Genomic DNA, 15,817 nt, shown 5'->3' on the forward strand with positions numbered 1-15,817 from the left:
TAAAATTTAATTAAAAAATCAGTAAAACACACATCACACGTCTATAAATATAACATGAAAAGTTTGTAATAAACAAAAAAATTACACTAATACAATAATAATAAAAAAAAATTGTTTTATGTCAAAATTTTTCTTAATAATTCAAATAGATAAAAATTAACAATTACAATACTGCATACATAGAAGCAAAATTTGGCAAATCAAAAGTTAAAAAAAGTACAAAAAAGTTACACTAAAATATATTATAATACTGAATACCCCTAAAAATCTACATCCATGGCTCATTTAAACATATAAAAAATGTATCTTACTAACAATTTTTGGTTAGTGCTCCTAAGATAATTTCATAACCATTGGTAGAAATAGGATTATATTATGGTATGTTACTTAAAGTAAATATTAATAATAAAACTTAATTTGAGTGAAACTCTTTTACACACAACTGGCAACTCCAGCAACCTTCTGGTGGAGAAGTAAGAGGTGGTGTCAAACAGTATACATGATAACCACGATCACAATCATCACAAAACAATAGTTGATCCTAAAATAAAAACAATTTTTTTTTTTAATTAACTTTAATTTAAAAAGAAATTATCGTAGTTAAGCTACATACATCATTATCTGATGTTCCACAAATAGAACAACATTTACATTCAATACATTGCCAGCGATATTTACCAACTGAAATTATCATATTGGCCGTAAACTGAAGACAAGTAGGATGCCCTGAAAAATAACATTGATAAATATTACTTTTTATGGTTACTCTTAATATTTTTTGTACTTTGAACACCCAGAATATTGTTTTAACATGTCGTAACACAGTAAAGAGAATGATAAAAAGGTAAAAGAGTGAAAGTGTAACTATGAAGATGAATATGAGGAGGTGGTGCCTGCTGTCTAGGTATTCACGTGCGTGTTGTCGTACAGCAGTCACCGTGCTCGGCTGACACTCCGGGTTAGCTGTGGGTGTCGAAAGGCTGTTGTTATAGGAAGGGAGAATAAGAGTAACACCTAGGTATGAGGTGCAGACGAAGTGCAAGACACAAGTACTTCAAAGAGAGAACGGGGTAGCCGAGTATAAGGTGCAGACGAAGTGCAAGACACAAATACTAGGCGTACCAGGTGAGGAAAGATAACAGAGTACGAGGTGCAGACGAAGTGTAAGACACAAGTACTCTGAAATGTCGAGGAAAAGAGTATGTAGGTTAGAAAAGGAATAAACAAAGACTTTACTTTAAACAGTATGCCGGACAGCGACAACCGAGTACTGAGACTGATGAATGACACAAGGCACTGGAGTCGACTGACCACGATGGTCAGGTCTATTGGGTTTTTATAATAATTACACCTATTGCCGATTTGGCAATAAATATTATTTGTTAATTCACCAGTCTCAGGCAGCGGATGTGCTGTCTGTATTTTATTAAAATAATTCTCACGATTATGAAAACGTGACACCATCACAAATTTTAGCCAAAATTAAAATTTTAGATTGACTATATTGTAAAAATTTAGATGGGATGTATTTTTATTACTTTCTGTATAAAGAGCACTGGATTGATGAACATTAAAAATATTATGAAGTTTTAATTAAAATTTTTATTCTTACTCTATGTTAATAATAATCTAGGCAGCTTAACTTGAGAGCTTATAAACAGAGAATGTGTCTACTATTCCACTAGAGTGGTTCTTAAAATTCATGTTGTAAATTAAAAAATTAAACAATCTAGATTAGTTTGAATACTACTAGACCTTTATATTTATTTTTAAATTGTATACATTTTATGCATCATATTAAACTGAAAATACTTGATTCATTACTTTGAAGTTTTGGAAGCTATCTATTATGCTAGATGGATAACAAAAGCTTTACATTGTTTAAAAATATTACTATTTCAAAATCTTGTTACAACAAAGAGGAAATATCAATTATTATTATTTGACTATATGTAAAAGCTTAGTTTAATGCACCACTTTTTTTTCAGGCACCATACTAAGATTTAAACTTTAATTTTAATTATCAGTCAAAAAAAATATATCAGAAGTCTCAATTTAAAAAATGTGTGTTCATAAATGGTATCTAATGCCCACATGTTTCATTTGACACACAAAAGAGAAAAATGATAGCCTTTCTTAAAATTCAGGTTGATGATGATATACTCAATAGATAGTTATTGAATGCAAAAGAAGCTACTAAATAAAATAAAAATTTTCATCTAATAAAAAGTATAATAAAAGTTTTATAAAATAACGACAAATATTGTAGTACTATAAAACTAATGCTGAAATTTTTTTGATTTTATGAGCTTTTAAAAACAAATATACTTATATTGTCATTTTCTCCATAAATAATAAAACACAAAAAAATTGCGTCAGAATAGCATTTGTTTAAAATATTATCTTTAACATATTTTTAGCATTCAAATTTATCTGATAGTATAATTTCAGAAAAGTTTAATTATTAGACAACTCTTTAAATCTATACAAGAATTAGATTTATATCAAAATTCAAGAGAGATTTGAATTTTTTGACATTAATTTAATACTTATATTAAAAATTGGTTATACCTGAACGACCACAATCTGAGCAAGAAATTAATATTTCTGGTTGACCTGATTTATTGGATACAGAATCACCTAGGCAAAAGTCACAATAAGGTGATGGGTTGATTGATTTATTATTACCTCCTGATTTTCCTTTGCCACAGCCCTGAAGAAATATTCATTATTAGAAGTACATTAAAATTATTAAATAAAAAGTGGTTCATACTTCTCTCGGAATAGGTTTATTAGCTTTGTGTGGCGTGGAAACAGGTGAAAATGTCGAAGTTGTAGCACTAGTAGATACATCATTTTCATTTAATAAAACAACAGGTGAGGTATTTTGAATATTTTGCGTCATTCTGGCTGACATACGCTTTGAATGGGGAGCAGGAGATGTTGTAGAAGAACTATTATTACTGCTAGTTGATGGACCTAAAACACATTACCATTGATTCGGTCCAACCTTATCTCACTACACAACATTACTGGGGTTAAATTTTAGATTGCATTCATTAAAACCATATTATAATAGAAAAGTCTAAACTCAATTCCCACACGTGATTGTATTGTATCTTGCATAAAAAATTCTAGTGTTAATTTTTACTTTTCTCTTCACTTTTATTTAGACAATTAAAAACTATAATGTATTTGATTTAAATTTAGCTCAAAAAAATTTTAATTCCCACAACTTTTAAAGAGACTTTATAATTTGTTTAGATTAGATGATAGCAAAAAAAAAAAAAAAAAAAAAGAAGCAATTTTATTTCACTATTGAAAAATACTAATTCTTAGAATAATAAAATATATTTGAGTTAAATCTTTTTATAGATTATTCGGATTTTAAATTTTAAATCTAGATAAATTCTTGACATTAATGGAATATTCAATTAAAAAAAAACAATTTAAAGTATAAAGTTTAAGTTTATTTAATATTAAAAACTATTTGATACATAGCCCATAATTCTTAGTTACATTACCTTAGCTAGAATTATTTAATAGAAATAAAACAAGCAGTTTAAACCTCTGTAATTGTATACAAAACACAATTTATAAAAAGCCAAAAGTATAATTTATCAACAAAGAAAAAAATAAAATATTGCAACTTAGAAGAAAAATTAAATTATAGCAAAAAAAGTACCAATTCATGTGTAATATGATTAATGAAAAAATAAAACGCCAAATAATAAATTGTATTTAATGTAAAACTTTTAATTGTTTTTCACTTCCACTTTATCAATAATCTAAATTCATATAAAAAAAATAGTGAAATAACATTCACGCTATTTTTTTAAAGTTAGTTATTGGATAACTGTTTGAATGAATCTATAAATAATAATTTAACATAACATCATTTAAAAAAAATGCACTTATAAACAGGCCAAACAAAATTTACATTAGATATTAATACAATTTGACTACCTAATATAATTAATATAATAACCAATAAAATTATTTGTGTGATTACTTTGACTGATTTAATAAAATTTGCCAGATAAGAGTTAAATGTCAAATAAAAGTTATTAACTAATTAAAAATTCTATGAATTCATATAATTTTCTGAAAATATTGTATAAGTTGGATATTACCAATCAAACTTTTAACTTCTTTCTTAAGATTGTCAAGTATATTAGAATACTCAAAAATAAAAAAAAAAATTTTAAAATTGACTAGAATGTATAAGAATTTTACAAAGATAATGATATGAATTTTAATTTAGATTTAATAATGGAAATTAATGATATATCTAATGTGTATACAAAATTAAATGCATAGAAAATGATTTTAATTTACAAACTATTGCTTGGGATTTAAAATAAACGTTGTTTATTCATTACAGATGTAATATAATTTCAAAATTTAAAGAACAAATATATTTGTTTTTAATCATATGATATTGATATTAAGATAACTAGTACTCCAATTCAACTTAATACAAAAAATAAAAATATTATATAGTAAATCTTTTAATAAATCAAAAAGTAACAAATTGATTAGTTAGTAACTTTGAGCTAAAAATATCAATAATTAATTTTGGATCAAAATATATTCACAAAAAAAAAAAAAATAAAATAAAATAAAACCAACACCATTAGGTGTTTTGAATCTTACATAAATAGATAAAGTTAAAAATTAACTCTTTTAAATAATAACAATAATTATGGTAGGATAACTGATAAAATATACATAACTTTTGCCTAAATTATTGGTGTAGTTAATGATAAATATTAAGAAATATCACAATAATATTTATTTAGACTTAAGGCGTTATAAAATATATATTTTTTATTATATATAAATATATTTTAAAAAATCAGGCTTCGACGGGAAGAAAATATTCATGATTTGTCCCAGATAATTATGATATTGAGTTTTATTAGAAAATATGATAGTTAAAAAATTGTTATTTAAAAATAATTTAAAAAATTGCAATTTTAACAACAAGTCAACTTTATTTAGTAGTACACTTGGACATATTACAAATTATCTATACAGAATGATTCAAATTCAGTACAATGTAAAAGTTAATATAAAATTCACTAATATAAGTAGGAATGTTTAATGTCCATAAATTAATAATGTACTTAAACAAAATAAAACAAAAATATATATGTTTAATAGAATACTCTATGCTAGTGTGATGTTATTAGTTTGGTTTTAAGACCATGTGGTTAAGTGACTGCCACCAGCATTAAGATAATGATAATGTTGCCATAAATTGATGTATGCAAGGTATGGCTTAGACCTTCACCACTAAACCCTTAATATAATTTTTCCTGTCATTCGAGACGTCTGCCACCTCCTTCTTAGCCTTCAAACAAAAACAAACAAAAAGAGGGGCTTTATTTTACTAATTGAAAATATATTTTCTTAGTGTCACTTTCAAGCGCATATGCACTCGCCACACATGCATACACAGAGCTGGGACAAATCATGAATAGATTAAAAAAATATTATAACACTTATTTGCTTTTAGGAGTAGACAAATACCAACCATTGATGTTAAATATATTATTTTCTTTTCAACATTTTATTATAGAGTTGGTAGCTTAATAATATTGATTTTGCATTCATAGACAGAGGTTTAAATAAAAGCCACAAATCAAGCATATTTAAATTAAAAATACACAGACTTCAAACATGATTGATAAAAAATGATTAATTATTGTAAATTTCCAATTCCCTTTGAAGAAAATTTATTTAAAGAACTTAAAACAAAAACCAACATGTTCATGGATTTGAAGCCATATTTATTTGAAAAAATATCATGCCCAGCTCTGCATATAAATGAGAGGTACAAAGAAGATGAAAAAAAAAAAAAATTATAATTATAACATATTAAATTATTTAAATATTTTTCATAATAATTATAATTTTTAAACACCATAAATTTAGATTTTTTTTTTATAAATTTAGCTACAAATTAATACTTAAAATTCCGTGTACCCCTCAATAATATGTATACTGTTTTTATTATATTGTTAATAAGCGAAAAACTATTTAAAAAAAATACAGTAAAAAACTACTTATGTTTCAACTATTTAACAATTATTTAATATAATAGTTGAAAAGAATTTTATTATCAAACAATATACTGTGTTGAAAACAAGTGACTAGAATTCTAAATGTAAAAATGACTCAGTAAAATAAAAATTATATATAAATAAATGTATATATAACTAAATTCAACAAACATATGTCATGTTATGTTTAGCATTGATTAAATTATATCATTGATCAATTATATCAATCTTCTAAACAAAAATAAATATTTAACTAATTAAACATTAAAAATTTTAATTTAAACTCAAAATATTTTTTTTTTAAGTTACCAAAAAGTAAATTTACTAACAATATACAACTTAAAAAATCTAACTATTAATGTGAATAAACTTAAATAAAAATAATTTTTTTTCCAAGTGTTTCATGCAAAAAAAAAAAAAAAAAAATTATTACATATTATAATTAAGTTTTAACAATAATAATTTTATAAGCATCTCAATGTATAGAATAACAATTAAAAATAATTACTAAATAAAACTAATATAATCTTTAGTGCACTAAAATTTTTTAAATTATTATAAAAGCTTGATATATTTAATGAATGTATAATTAAATATTTACTTTCTATTAAATAAAATTAAAACCATTCATAAAGGCCAAGTTCTAAACACAAAACATACTTCATATACATATTGTATGAGAAAAATTGTCAATACCCACTGGTAAAAAACTAGATAGACATTTCATGCAAAGCATAAGCTCTTAAGAGTATTTGAATAGTAAATATATGTTAAATTAATTCAACTATTATGAATTATATTAAATATTATGTTGTTACTAATTAAAAACTTACTACTACTAGTATTTAATTTTAATTAAAAAAAAATATTATGAATACATAATATTTAAAAAAAACCTCATCTTTTAGGATAATTTTGATAGTTAACATGAAAATGTTTGTGTCAAAACTTTCTCCTAATTAGGATCATAACACTAAAAAAAAATATATAAAACAATACATTCTGTACTTCAATATTTTTAATAACAAATTAACTTATCACAATGATTTTTTATGAATAAAAAAGTTTAAGAAGACTTTTTAATTTTACTGTATTCATTCAATCTAATTTTTAATTAGTATAATAATTTTTTTTGGAAAATATTTCAAGAGTCAATATTGTTCTATATTATTCTACATATTTACAGAATAGTTAGTAAAACTAGCTAAGTAGATGTTAATAATGAATTGGACTATTGTTAAAATATTAATAGTGATGAAATTAAAGGATAAACATTTTATAATTTATTATAGTATTATAAAAAAGTCATAAGAAAGTATGATTTTTTATTTAGTATATCAAAATATGGAAATAAAAAATATAAATCAAAAAATAAGAAAATAATATTCTTTAAATAATTATCCTTTAAGATGAGTAAATACTTAAAAATATCTCTTAAATCAATGAACAACAATTAACATCCACATTTTTTTTCAATGTGAAATAAAGCATAATCTCAACGTCTCACAAGCAAATAAAAAAAAACAAAAGGAGACGAGTTTTATTTGTTACTTTTTATTTAATGAATGTTAAAATTTAAACAAAATATTTTGAGTAATAGTTTTAAAATAATAATTTTATAAAAAATATCAAATATTAAAACTGAATAACAAATAAAAATACAAATTCTAATAAATTAAAATAAACTTTTATACTAATTAGTTCAATAATAAAGGTTTATTCATTAAAATTTAAATACTTTACATAACAAAATAATTTTTTTGATAGTAAAATTTTTCTAGCTTCATTAATGGTCATCAAGATACACATATACAAGATACCAAATAAAATTTATGTATATAGATTTATTTTTTATACTTTGATGTGAATTTAATTTAAAAATTATTAATTCATAAAGAAAATGAAGTTATGAACTCATAATGCACCATTAGTATTTATAGAAAAATCAAGTACTCGTTAAAATAAAAAACCAAGTCCCTAAATTATTTCATATTAATAAGCAAGAGCATATAGTGCGTGCAGCCAGAAGTGGTTTATACTATAAGCATTTTAGTGATTACCAGGGGTATTAAGAAAAGTGACATAACTGTCCTGGAATTTGGTCCAACCTGTTGTAGTTTGTTGATGATCATATTGATTTGTTTGTGGAGACACAGGGTTTGATATTAAACCTCCCTCTTGACTGGCTTCTTCATCTACTGCAGGTACATTGTCAGCAGGTTTATCCTTGTGTGAATGGGTGTAATGATAAGTTAGACCTGGACGGGTCTTGTAACGAGCTCCACATACTGAAACATTAGCATACGCTAACACCCTCATACAGCCGGCATAATGATCACGACAAACAATAACACTCAAACGCAATAAAATTTTAACTAAAATACTAGCGGGGCAATAACCGCAGGATAACAAATAACAAAACGATAAAACAAATTAACGTAAATATATATATACATACAATTCTGCTAAAAAGTTGAAGAGTAGCATATATAAAATAAACATTAATTTTAATTTAAAACAAAATTCTATGTAATTGAAAAATTATTCAACATTTCTTTTTGACTTTAAATTATACATAAAAATATAAAAGAAAGTCTAAAATTATGTAAGTACTAACTTAAAGAAATAGTATAGATTTTATTTTTAATTTATTAATACATATGTATGTATCTATATATATAAGTATTTATTACTCGTATCATTTTTGTTATCAATATTTAATTTTTTTTGCCATTATACAAATAAGTTTTAAGTATACCTACCTATCATTCATTATTTTAAAATAAATTGTAATAATTTTAAAGAGAACTTTATTGTGTTTGGCACAACATGCATTCAGGTAAAGTATCCTCATATAACGTAACTTAGGTAATTAAAATATAAGTAACTAAGACAACAATGCAGTCTAAACAAGTTGCAAAATTTTATCAGTATTTTACAATCTTTAAGCAATATTAGATACAATTTCAAATTCTTTGAAAATTTTTAAGACTATTACACAATAAATATTACATAAAACATTTGAAATGTACTTACGGTCACAAGCATAAGGTTTATCAGGGTCTTGAAGATCAATAAATCCACTCATTCCTTTTTTTCTTCCTCGTCCAGATGCTGAGCCCTTAAGATATAAAAATAAATACTTGTTACTATAGAAGAATATTTTAAACAGTTTTAAAATTACTTTAACACTACGACGGCCACTTGTTCCTTCATTGTTAGTATTACTTCGACCAGGTTTACTACCTTTTCGTTTTTTTCGTTTAGTATAACTTTCTTCATAATCATAGTCTGAATCTGCATCAGGCTCTTCAAAACCTTCCATTTCTTGCATTTCAAATTCATCATAATACCATTGGTCCTAAAATTTAATTTCAAATTCAATTAACAAATAATAATAAATAAATAAGTATATTAAGACAATAAACTGTTTAGAAATCTAAGCAGTTAATTATTTGAACACTTAATAATTGAAGTTGTAATAATTTTTGAAATATGTCTCAGTAGATTATAGATTTTGGAAGACAGGTTATTAATATTTTTAAAAATATTTATATCTAGTTGTACAGTAACATATCTTAGTCTGATTATAACAAATTTTTAAGATAACACTATTTAACAGAAATAATAAAAATATCACAAGGTTTCTCTTGCATTAAAAGTATTATTATGTACAATTATGGCATTAAACCACCCCATCGATTTTTTTTCAATTTTTTTCTTTAATGAATTTAGTTTTTATACTGATTAAGAATGATATTCTTAAATAATTTTTTTTTTTTTTTGTATAATATAATACATTAAATATCTAAGTATTATACAGATATTTATTTTCAAATATCATAAGAAAATTTTTGAAATCTGACATGAAAATTATTATTATTTTTTTTTAAATAATAAGTATCAGTCACTTTTATAAAAAATTTATGAAAAAGTAAACATATAAGTTTATTAGCCAAAAATAAGTAGTGTATTCGACTATGTACATACTGAAACTTTATTATTTGAACTATTTTGATTGGTTTGATCATCTTTAGATAAATTTGTATTAGTTCCAAGACTGTCTTTGCTATCTTCATTATTAGATATAGCATTTTGACTATCACCAGTATGTAAATCAATATTAAATGAACTTGTATCACCCGATTCTCCTCCACTATTAAGAACTAGTAACAATGATAAAAATTACATTATTTAAGATTATTTCTATATATGACATAAAATTACATATTAAGTTATTAGACAATTTAAACTCACCTGATTCTTTACGTTTTGAAGAATTAAAAATAGATGAACTAATTGAATTATTATTACAAGAATTTAACAAATATTGCCTTCTTTTTTTTCTCCATCTTTTAGAAGGATACGTATATACTTGTCCAGAATTAAGTCCAGGCATTCGTTGTCGTTCATGCATTAAAAGACTTGAATGTGTTTGTGCCACGCCTAGAAAAATTCATAATATATAATTCAATAATATTTAATAAAAAAATATACTTACCAGTTTGGGTATCTAAAAATGGCATTCTCATTCTGCGTTCTATACATAATCGAGTATTATAATTTACTGAGTTTTCAATAGCCTCTCGATAAGATAAATCACTAATGAAACTATAAATACATAAGTTATATTAGTCAATAATGAAGAAAAAAAATTATTAATAATAAACTAAAGACACATGATTATTTTGACAATTATAGTGTAATAAATTAAGTTATTTCCATTAGGCATTTTGTAATTATTTAAGATTTCACTAATTGTATAGTTTTAATGTGAAATTATAATGTGTTAATAATGTTTTTTTTTTTTGAGAAGAAAGGATGGTGATGTGGCTTGTAAATCACTCAGTTGGTGTCTTAGCACTGATGTTTAGTTGCACTGTTGCTTTTCGTTACCGAGTGGATAATTAAGCAGTATTACATACCGTGTCTCCTAACCTTAGTAGATGGATTTTTGAATACAAGACCATTCATGTACTATGTATCATTGGATATTTCAATTAAAGGCTGCTACCAAGCCACCTTGAGAGACCACACAATAAAAACAAATTACTGGTATACATATACTAATGTACTGGATGATTATTTGACCAAGATTCACACAATATCTTAAAAAATTTATTATTTTTTCTTTTCAGAAATTAATAATATCCTCTTATGTTCTATAATTTGTAAAAAAAAAATTAAATCCTATCCCACCTTTTACCATTTTAAAATAGTATCAATTTAAGTTGTATAAATGGAAGCATATATGTTTAACTAACTTTAAATTAAGAAAATGACTGGTCGATAACAAATTTTGTACTAGAATTTTGAAAGTAATTAATTCTTTTATTAAATGAATAAAGGGGTCTGTTTACTTTTATCTTTAGGGATTTATGACCCGCACTACTCTTTCCACCAAAGTATAAAAGTGCTAGTGTCTTTAAAAATCCTGATTCAATTTGTTATCGGTAACTAAAAGTATATTTTCTAATTAAAAAAAATATAAATATTATGGTTTATTTTTTTTTGAAATTTCACAAGCTATTCTATGTATATATTTAAAATGATTTAGATATATAAATGTGTGGATAAATGGTCCACCAGATAAAAAAAAAATTGTAATTTTTTTTTATTATACTAAGTTAACAATAGAGGTTTTCATTTGAGAAAATTAAATGTATAGTTTTTATCCATAAAGGGATAAAAAAAAGTTATTTAACTTCATAAAATTACAGAACTTTTTTAAATTAAATCATTTTTCTCTTTACATAAAATGTGTCTTATTTTTAAAAATTCATCCTGTGTATGAACATACACCATTGCTCAGTTAGAAGTGTTCCATGTAAATAAAATGATGCAATATGTTAAATTTACTTTACATGAATGGGGACATAACACAAATTTTATTATATTTATAATTTGTTTAAATTACAATTCTATAAAATATAATAATTAAATTGAAGGGTTTACTTAGTTAAAAGGTAGCTCTAAATTTTATAATTGAAAAAAATTATATGAACTTTATAAACATAAATAGTATAGGGATATGTCTCAACATCGTTTTTCGGCTTCAAAAAATTTAGTTTATTATACACATAATAACAAATTTAATATCATTGTATTTAATTTAATACAAATAAAACTATATAATTATAACATTACTATATAAAAGCTTACCATCCTATTCCTTTAACAAAGTTTGGTTTGTTTTCGGCAAAGGCAGAAGCCATCGTGGAACGTTTGATTTATTGCATAGAAAAATTAATATAATACAAACGATTTAGGTTGTTAGATAAAAACTCACAAAATCAATAACAAACAAATTTAACTTCATAATAAATTAAAAACAGACATTAATAGTTTTATTAAAAAAATTAGCAAGCGTATAGGATTGATTGCAAAAGAACGATTAATGACTAGTTGAGGAAAGCGATGAGATTATTGATATTTGTTGTTATGAAATTATGTTACGTGTGGTAACATTTTGGTTAATGTATAAGAACGTGTTCATACCACATAGATTATGGTAACGACCATATTAATGGCGCATAATGATTAAAATATCTGTAGATGGCGGTAGTAGACTTTCAAATGATAAGAGCTTGGCATTCATAATTATCTACAAAAATATTTTTCTGGTGAAGTATTTTTATAGTTTTCCTTGCTCTGGTCTCTCATTTTTGACCATGAAGTACCTATATTAAACTGCATTTATTTAATTGTTCAACAATTACATAAATTTATGATACATACATACTTATTAGGAACAACTATTGTACTAATAGACAAATTAACTCGATATTCAGCAAACTGTAGAAAAATGATTGTGCAAAAAAAAGAACTACTAATTTTATTGAAACCGTATTATTGGGTTAATATTATATTGACATGTTCATACGTATTTTGTAAAAAATGTGAAATTATATGTAATATTCTTTTTGTTCAAAATGAAAATTCATGTCAACTAGATACTGTAAGTTATATTTTTAATATTTAATTAATTTATGCTATTTGTATGTAATAAGTCTTATAATCTTCTAAATAATAAAAAAAGAATACAGAACTATTAAAAATATTTTTAGAGGGAATTAGAAATTTTGATTTTTCTTATGATTGTTGTGATGATACGAACCAGAAAAGCTGGCAGTGTTACAATGATTAATTATTTATCTTCTAGTTTTATTTACTCTAAGAGTGCTAATATACTACTATGGTTTTATGCTGATGTTCGTTATGGATTATTTTTCACTGCGTTTGTTATTGGTGTGTAATAAATAATACAAAGTTATACAATTTTTAATAGTAATTTATTTTGTGCTTTTTCTTTAAGTTTTAAGTTTCATTTTACCAGAACCAACATATTCAGGGCCTGAAAATGTTATATACTTCAGATCATTATCAAGTTTAGAAGATGCATTAAAGGAAAATAAACAACAAACAGTTTGGCTAATATGTTTTTATACAGTTTGGAATCCTACTTGTGCTCACTTTGCTCCAATATTTTCAAAATTATCTGTTGAGTAAGATATTGGATATTAACAGTAGTTTAAATTTTATATTGTCTGCTTATATCTCGCTAGAAATTGTTTACAGCAAAAAATAAGGGATATTTTTGTTTTTTGATTATAATCAATGTTAATGTTAATGACATCAGATAAGAAGTTAAAAAAATACAATCTAGTAAGATTTCAATATTCAGTTTATCTACCAAATAATTATCAACCTCTTTATTTTTTAATAAATAAAAATTCAACATTTTTTATATCTTATGTATTGTTTATTTTAGGTATGATTCAAAAAATCTTAAATTTGGTAAAATAGATATTAGTAGATATCCAGATGTTAGTCAAAAATATAGTGTAAGTGATTCATCACTAAGTCGTCAACTTCCAACTGTTATTTTATTCAAGAATGGCAAAGAGGTTCTTAGACGTCCAACATTTGATTCTAAAGGAAAAGTTTACAAATTTTTTTTTACTGAAGTAAGACTTTAAATAACACTTTATTTTAAATAAATAAATTTTCATACAACTGCTTTAAATTTTCTAGGCAAATTTTAGAGCTGCATTTGATTTAAATAATGTATTTAACCAGTGTAAATTATTAGAAAAAAAAAAATTTTCTGAAATAAGTGAAAAGTCTAAGACAAAAAATAAAGAAAAAACTCATTAAGAGAGTTAAAATATTAAAAGGTATTATTATTATGTAAAATTTATGAATTATAAGAGATGTGCCAGGTGCACATCTGCTTTTAGCTACTACTCAGTACTTGATATGCTAGTATATGTCATATAAAAATATTTTTTTATATTATTTGTATATTTTATATAATTATTTGTTATTATCATATTTACAATAGTTTAAATTTAAATCATTGAGTAGATAAACTATTATAGTTATTATACTTTTTGGAAATCTCAAAAATTATTTATAGAAAAAGACAGTGCACCAAACTAAAATTATCAGAATTGATTTATAATGGATTTGTATACATTTATAGGGTAGACAAATTTTTAGGGGAATGAAATCTTATTATAAGGAGGGTCATCCTACCACCTATATTTTGATTTTAACTTAAAGGAGGAGGGAATGTTAAATATTTAATGTTTATTTATTTCATTTATGTTGAAAATTTAGCTATTGCGCTTTTTTTTGGTATTTGGTCAGTACACATTTTTGCCTGGTTGGTACATGTATTTACTACTCAAAAAATCTCTATAAATTAGTTTGAAAAAATTAATTCCTTTGTCCCTTTTGTGTTTATTTATCTGTTATCTTGGGTATTTATTAATATTACCCATATAAGGTATAAGGTTAAATTGAAAAAGTACTTAATAATTGATAAATCAATAAATATATGTAAGTAAAAATACCCTCTAAAAAAATATTTTTTATTTTTTTTATTTTATAAGTCATGTGGATCACGATAAACGGATAACACTGTATTTTTCATATGTCTATCTTTATTTTCAGATTTTAATTTTTATAAAATATGCTAATCAGTTACATAAAATTTATTTGAAAAATTTTGTTTTAGGTATTTGATTAACAATAAAAAAGAAATGATATGGAATTATTTTATTGTGTCAAATATATAGTTTTGATTTAGAAAAGTCTACAAAATCTAATATGTATAAAAACTTTTGAATTCAAAAATATTTTATACTATTTTTATTAATTTAATAAAAAAAAAATGCATTATACTTCTTTATAAGTTAATAAGGTTTATAAGTTCATTGTAAATTCTAATAGAACTTGTGATTTAAAATTAAAAAATTGTTTGTTTAAACAAAGTACTATTTTCATGTGTCATTACTAGTCATTAACTGTAATTAAAAACTTTATATTCTAGTCAAAATATCATTTAATTTTTGTAATTAATATCTTATTAATTAAAACTTATTGACTCTTGTTATTTAATTCAAATGTATCCTTATTAGTAGTATTTCATAAACCAAACATAAAAAATAAACTTTAGACAAGTATAATAAAATAATAAACATTTTTGAAATCAAAATATGATTTTATAAATTTTTTTAATTTTTGAAAATATTTGAAAAATTCTTATGTTAAAAAAAATTACTAATCAAAAAAGTAACTACTAACCAATTCATAATTGTAAAAAATATTTCGAAAATTATATATTATAAGTATTAATTATAATATTCATGTTATAAATGGGGTGATATTTTTATCATAACCCACAGACATATTATTTAAGCTACGTCTATGGTGTGCGAGTTAAAGCATTTAGCATTAGTGAA

General features: G+C 23.6%; 2 protein-coding genes across 5 annotated transcripts; one reads left to right on the forward strand and one right to left on the reverse strand.

Moving 5' to 3' along the window:
• Positions 1-18: 18 nt before the first annotated feature.
• LOC126899241 (zinc finger protein ubi-d4 B) lies at positions 19-12,486 on the reverse strand. 4 transcript variants are annotated; one of them, XM_050673866.1, is made up of 12 exons: positions 12,231-12,486; positions 10,994-11,090; positions 10,570-10,679; positions 10,326-10,514; positions 10,059-10,234; positions 9,253-9,429; positions 9,105-9,189; positions 8,129-8,356; positions 2,774-2,979; positions 2,572-2,713; positions 614-726; positions 19-541 (listed from the first exon to the last, which is right to left on the reverse strand). In XM_050673866.1, exons 3-12 carry the CDS (start codon positions 10,598-10,600, stop codon positions 413-415), a joined length of 1,476 nt encoding a protein of 491 aa, XP_050529823.1. In that variant the 5' UTR covers positions 10,601-10,679; positions 10,994-11,090; positions 12,231-12,486; the 3' UTR covers positions 19-412. The 4 variants fall into 4 exon arrangements, with proteins under 4 accessions (XP_050529823.1, XP_050529821.1, XP_050529820.1 ...); XM_050673864.1 differs by lacking the exon at positions 10,994-11,090 and having other exon boundaries at positions 8,177-8,356; XM_050673863.1 differs by lacking the exon at positions 10,994-11,090.
• A 173-nt stretch (positions 12,487-12,659) lies between these two features.
• LOC126899258 (thioredoxin-related transmembrane protein 2 homolog) lies at positions 12,660-15,200 on the forward strand. Its single transcript, XM_050673956.1, has 6 exons — positions 12,660-13,026; positions 13,136-13,316; positions 13,384-13,573; positions 13,840-14,035; positions 14,103-14,245; positions 15,091-15,200. The coding sequence occupies exons 1-5, from the start codon at positions 12,796-12,798 to the stop codon at positions 14,223-14,225; spliced, it is 921 nt and encodes a 306-aa protein (XP_050529913.1). The 5' UTR covers positions 12,660-12,795; the 3' UTR covers positions 14,226-14,245; positions 15,091-15,200.
• The last annotated feature ends 617 nt before the right edge of the window (positions 15,201-15,817 follow it).

Source organism: Daktulosphaira vitifoliae, unplaced genomic scaffold (assembly GCF_025091365.1).
Source record: "Daktulosphaira vitifoliae isolate Bord-2020 unplaced genomic scaffold, ASM2509136v1 Scaffold_2, whole genome shotgun sequence".
Classification (NCBI taxonomy): domain Eukaryota; kingdom Metazoa; phylum Arthropoda; class Insecta; order Hemiptera; family Phylloxeridae; genus Daktulosphaira; species Daktulosphaira vitifoliae.

Coding starts and splice junctions, on each gene's coding strand:
- LOC126899258 (XM_050673956.1), top strand. CDS start 12,796: ATGATACATACATACTTATTAGGAACAACTATTGTACTAATAGACAAA. Junction 13,027..13,135: donor ATTCATGTCAACTAGATACT/GTAAGTTATATT, acceptor AAATATTTTTAG/AGGGAATTAGAAATTTTGAT. Junction 14,036..14,102: donor ACAAATTTTTTTTTACTGAA/GTAAGACTTTAA, acceptor TAAATTTTCTAG/GCAAATTTTAGAGCTGCATT.
- LOC126899241 (XM_050673863.1), bottom strand. CDS start 12,283: ATGGCTTCTGCCTTTGCCGAAAACAAACCAAACTTTGTTAAAGGAATA. Junction 10,680..12,230: donor TTTGTTAAAGGAATAGGATG/GTAAGCTTTTAT, acceptor ATGTATTTATAG/TTTCATTAGTGATTTATCTT. Junction 2,714..2,773: donor ATAAACCTATTCCGAGAGAA/GTATGAACCACT, acceptor ATATTTCTTCAG/GGCTGTGGCAAAGGAAAATC.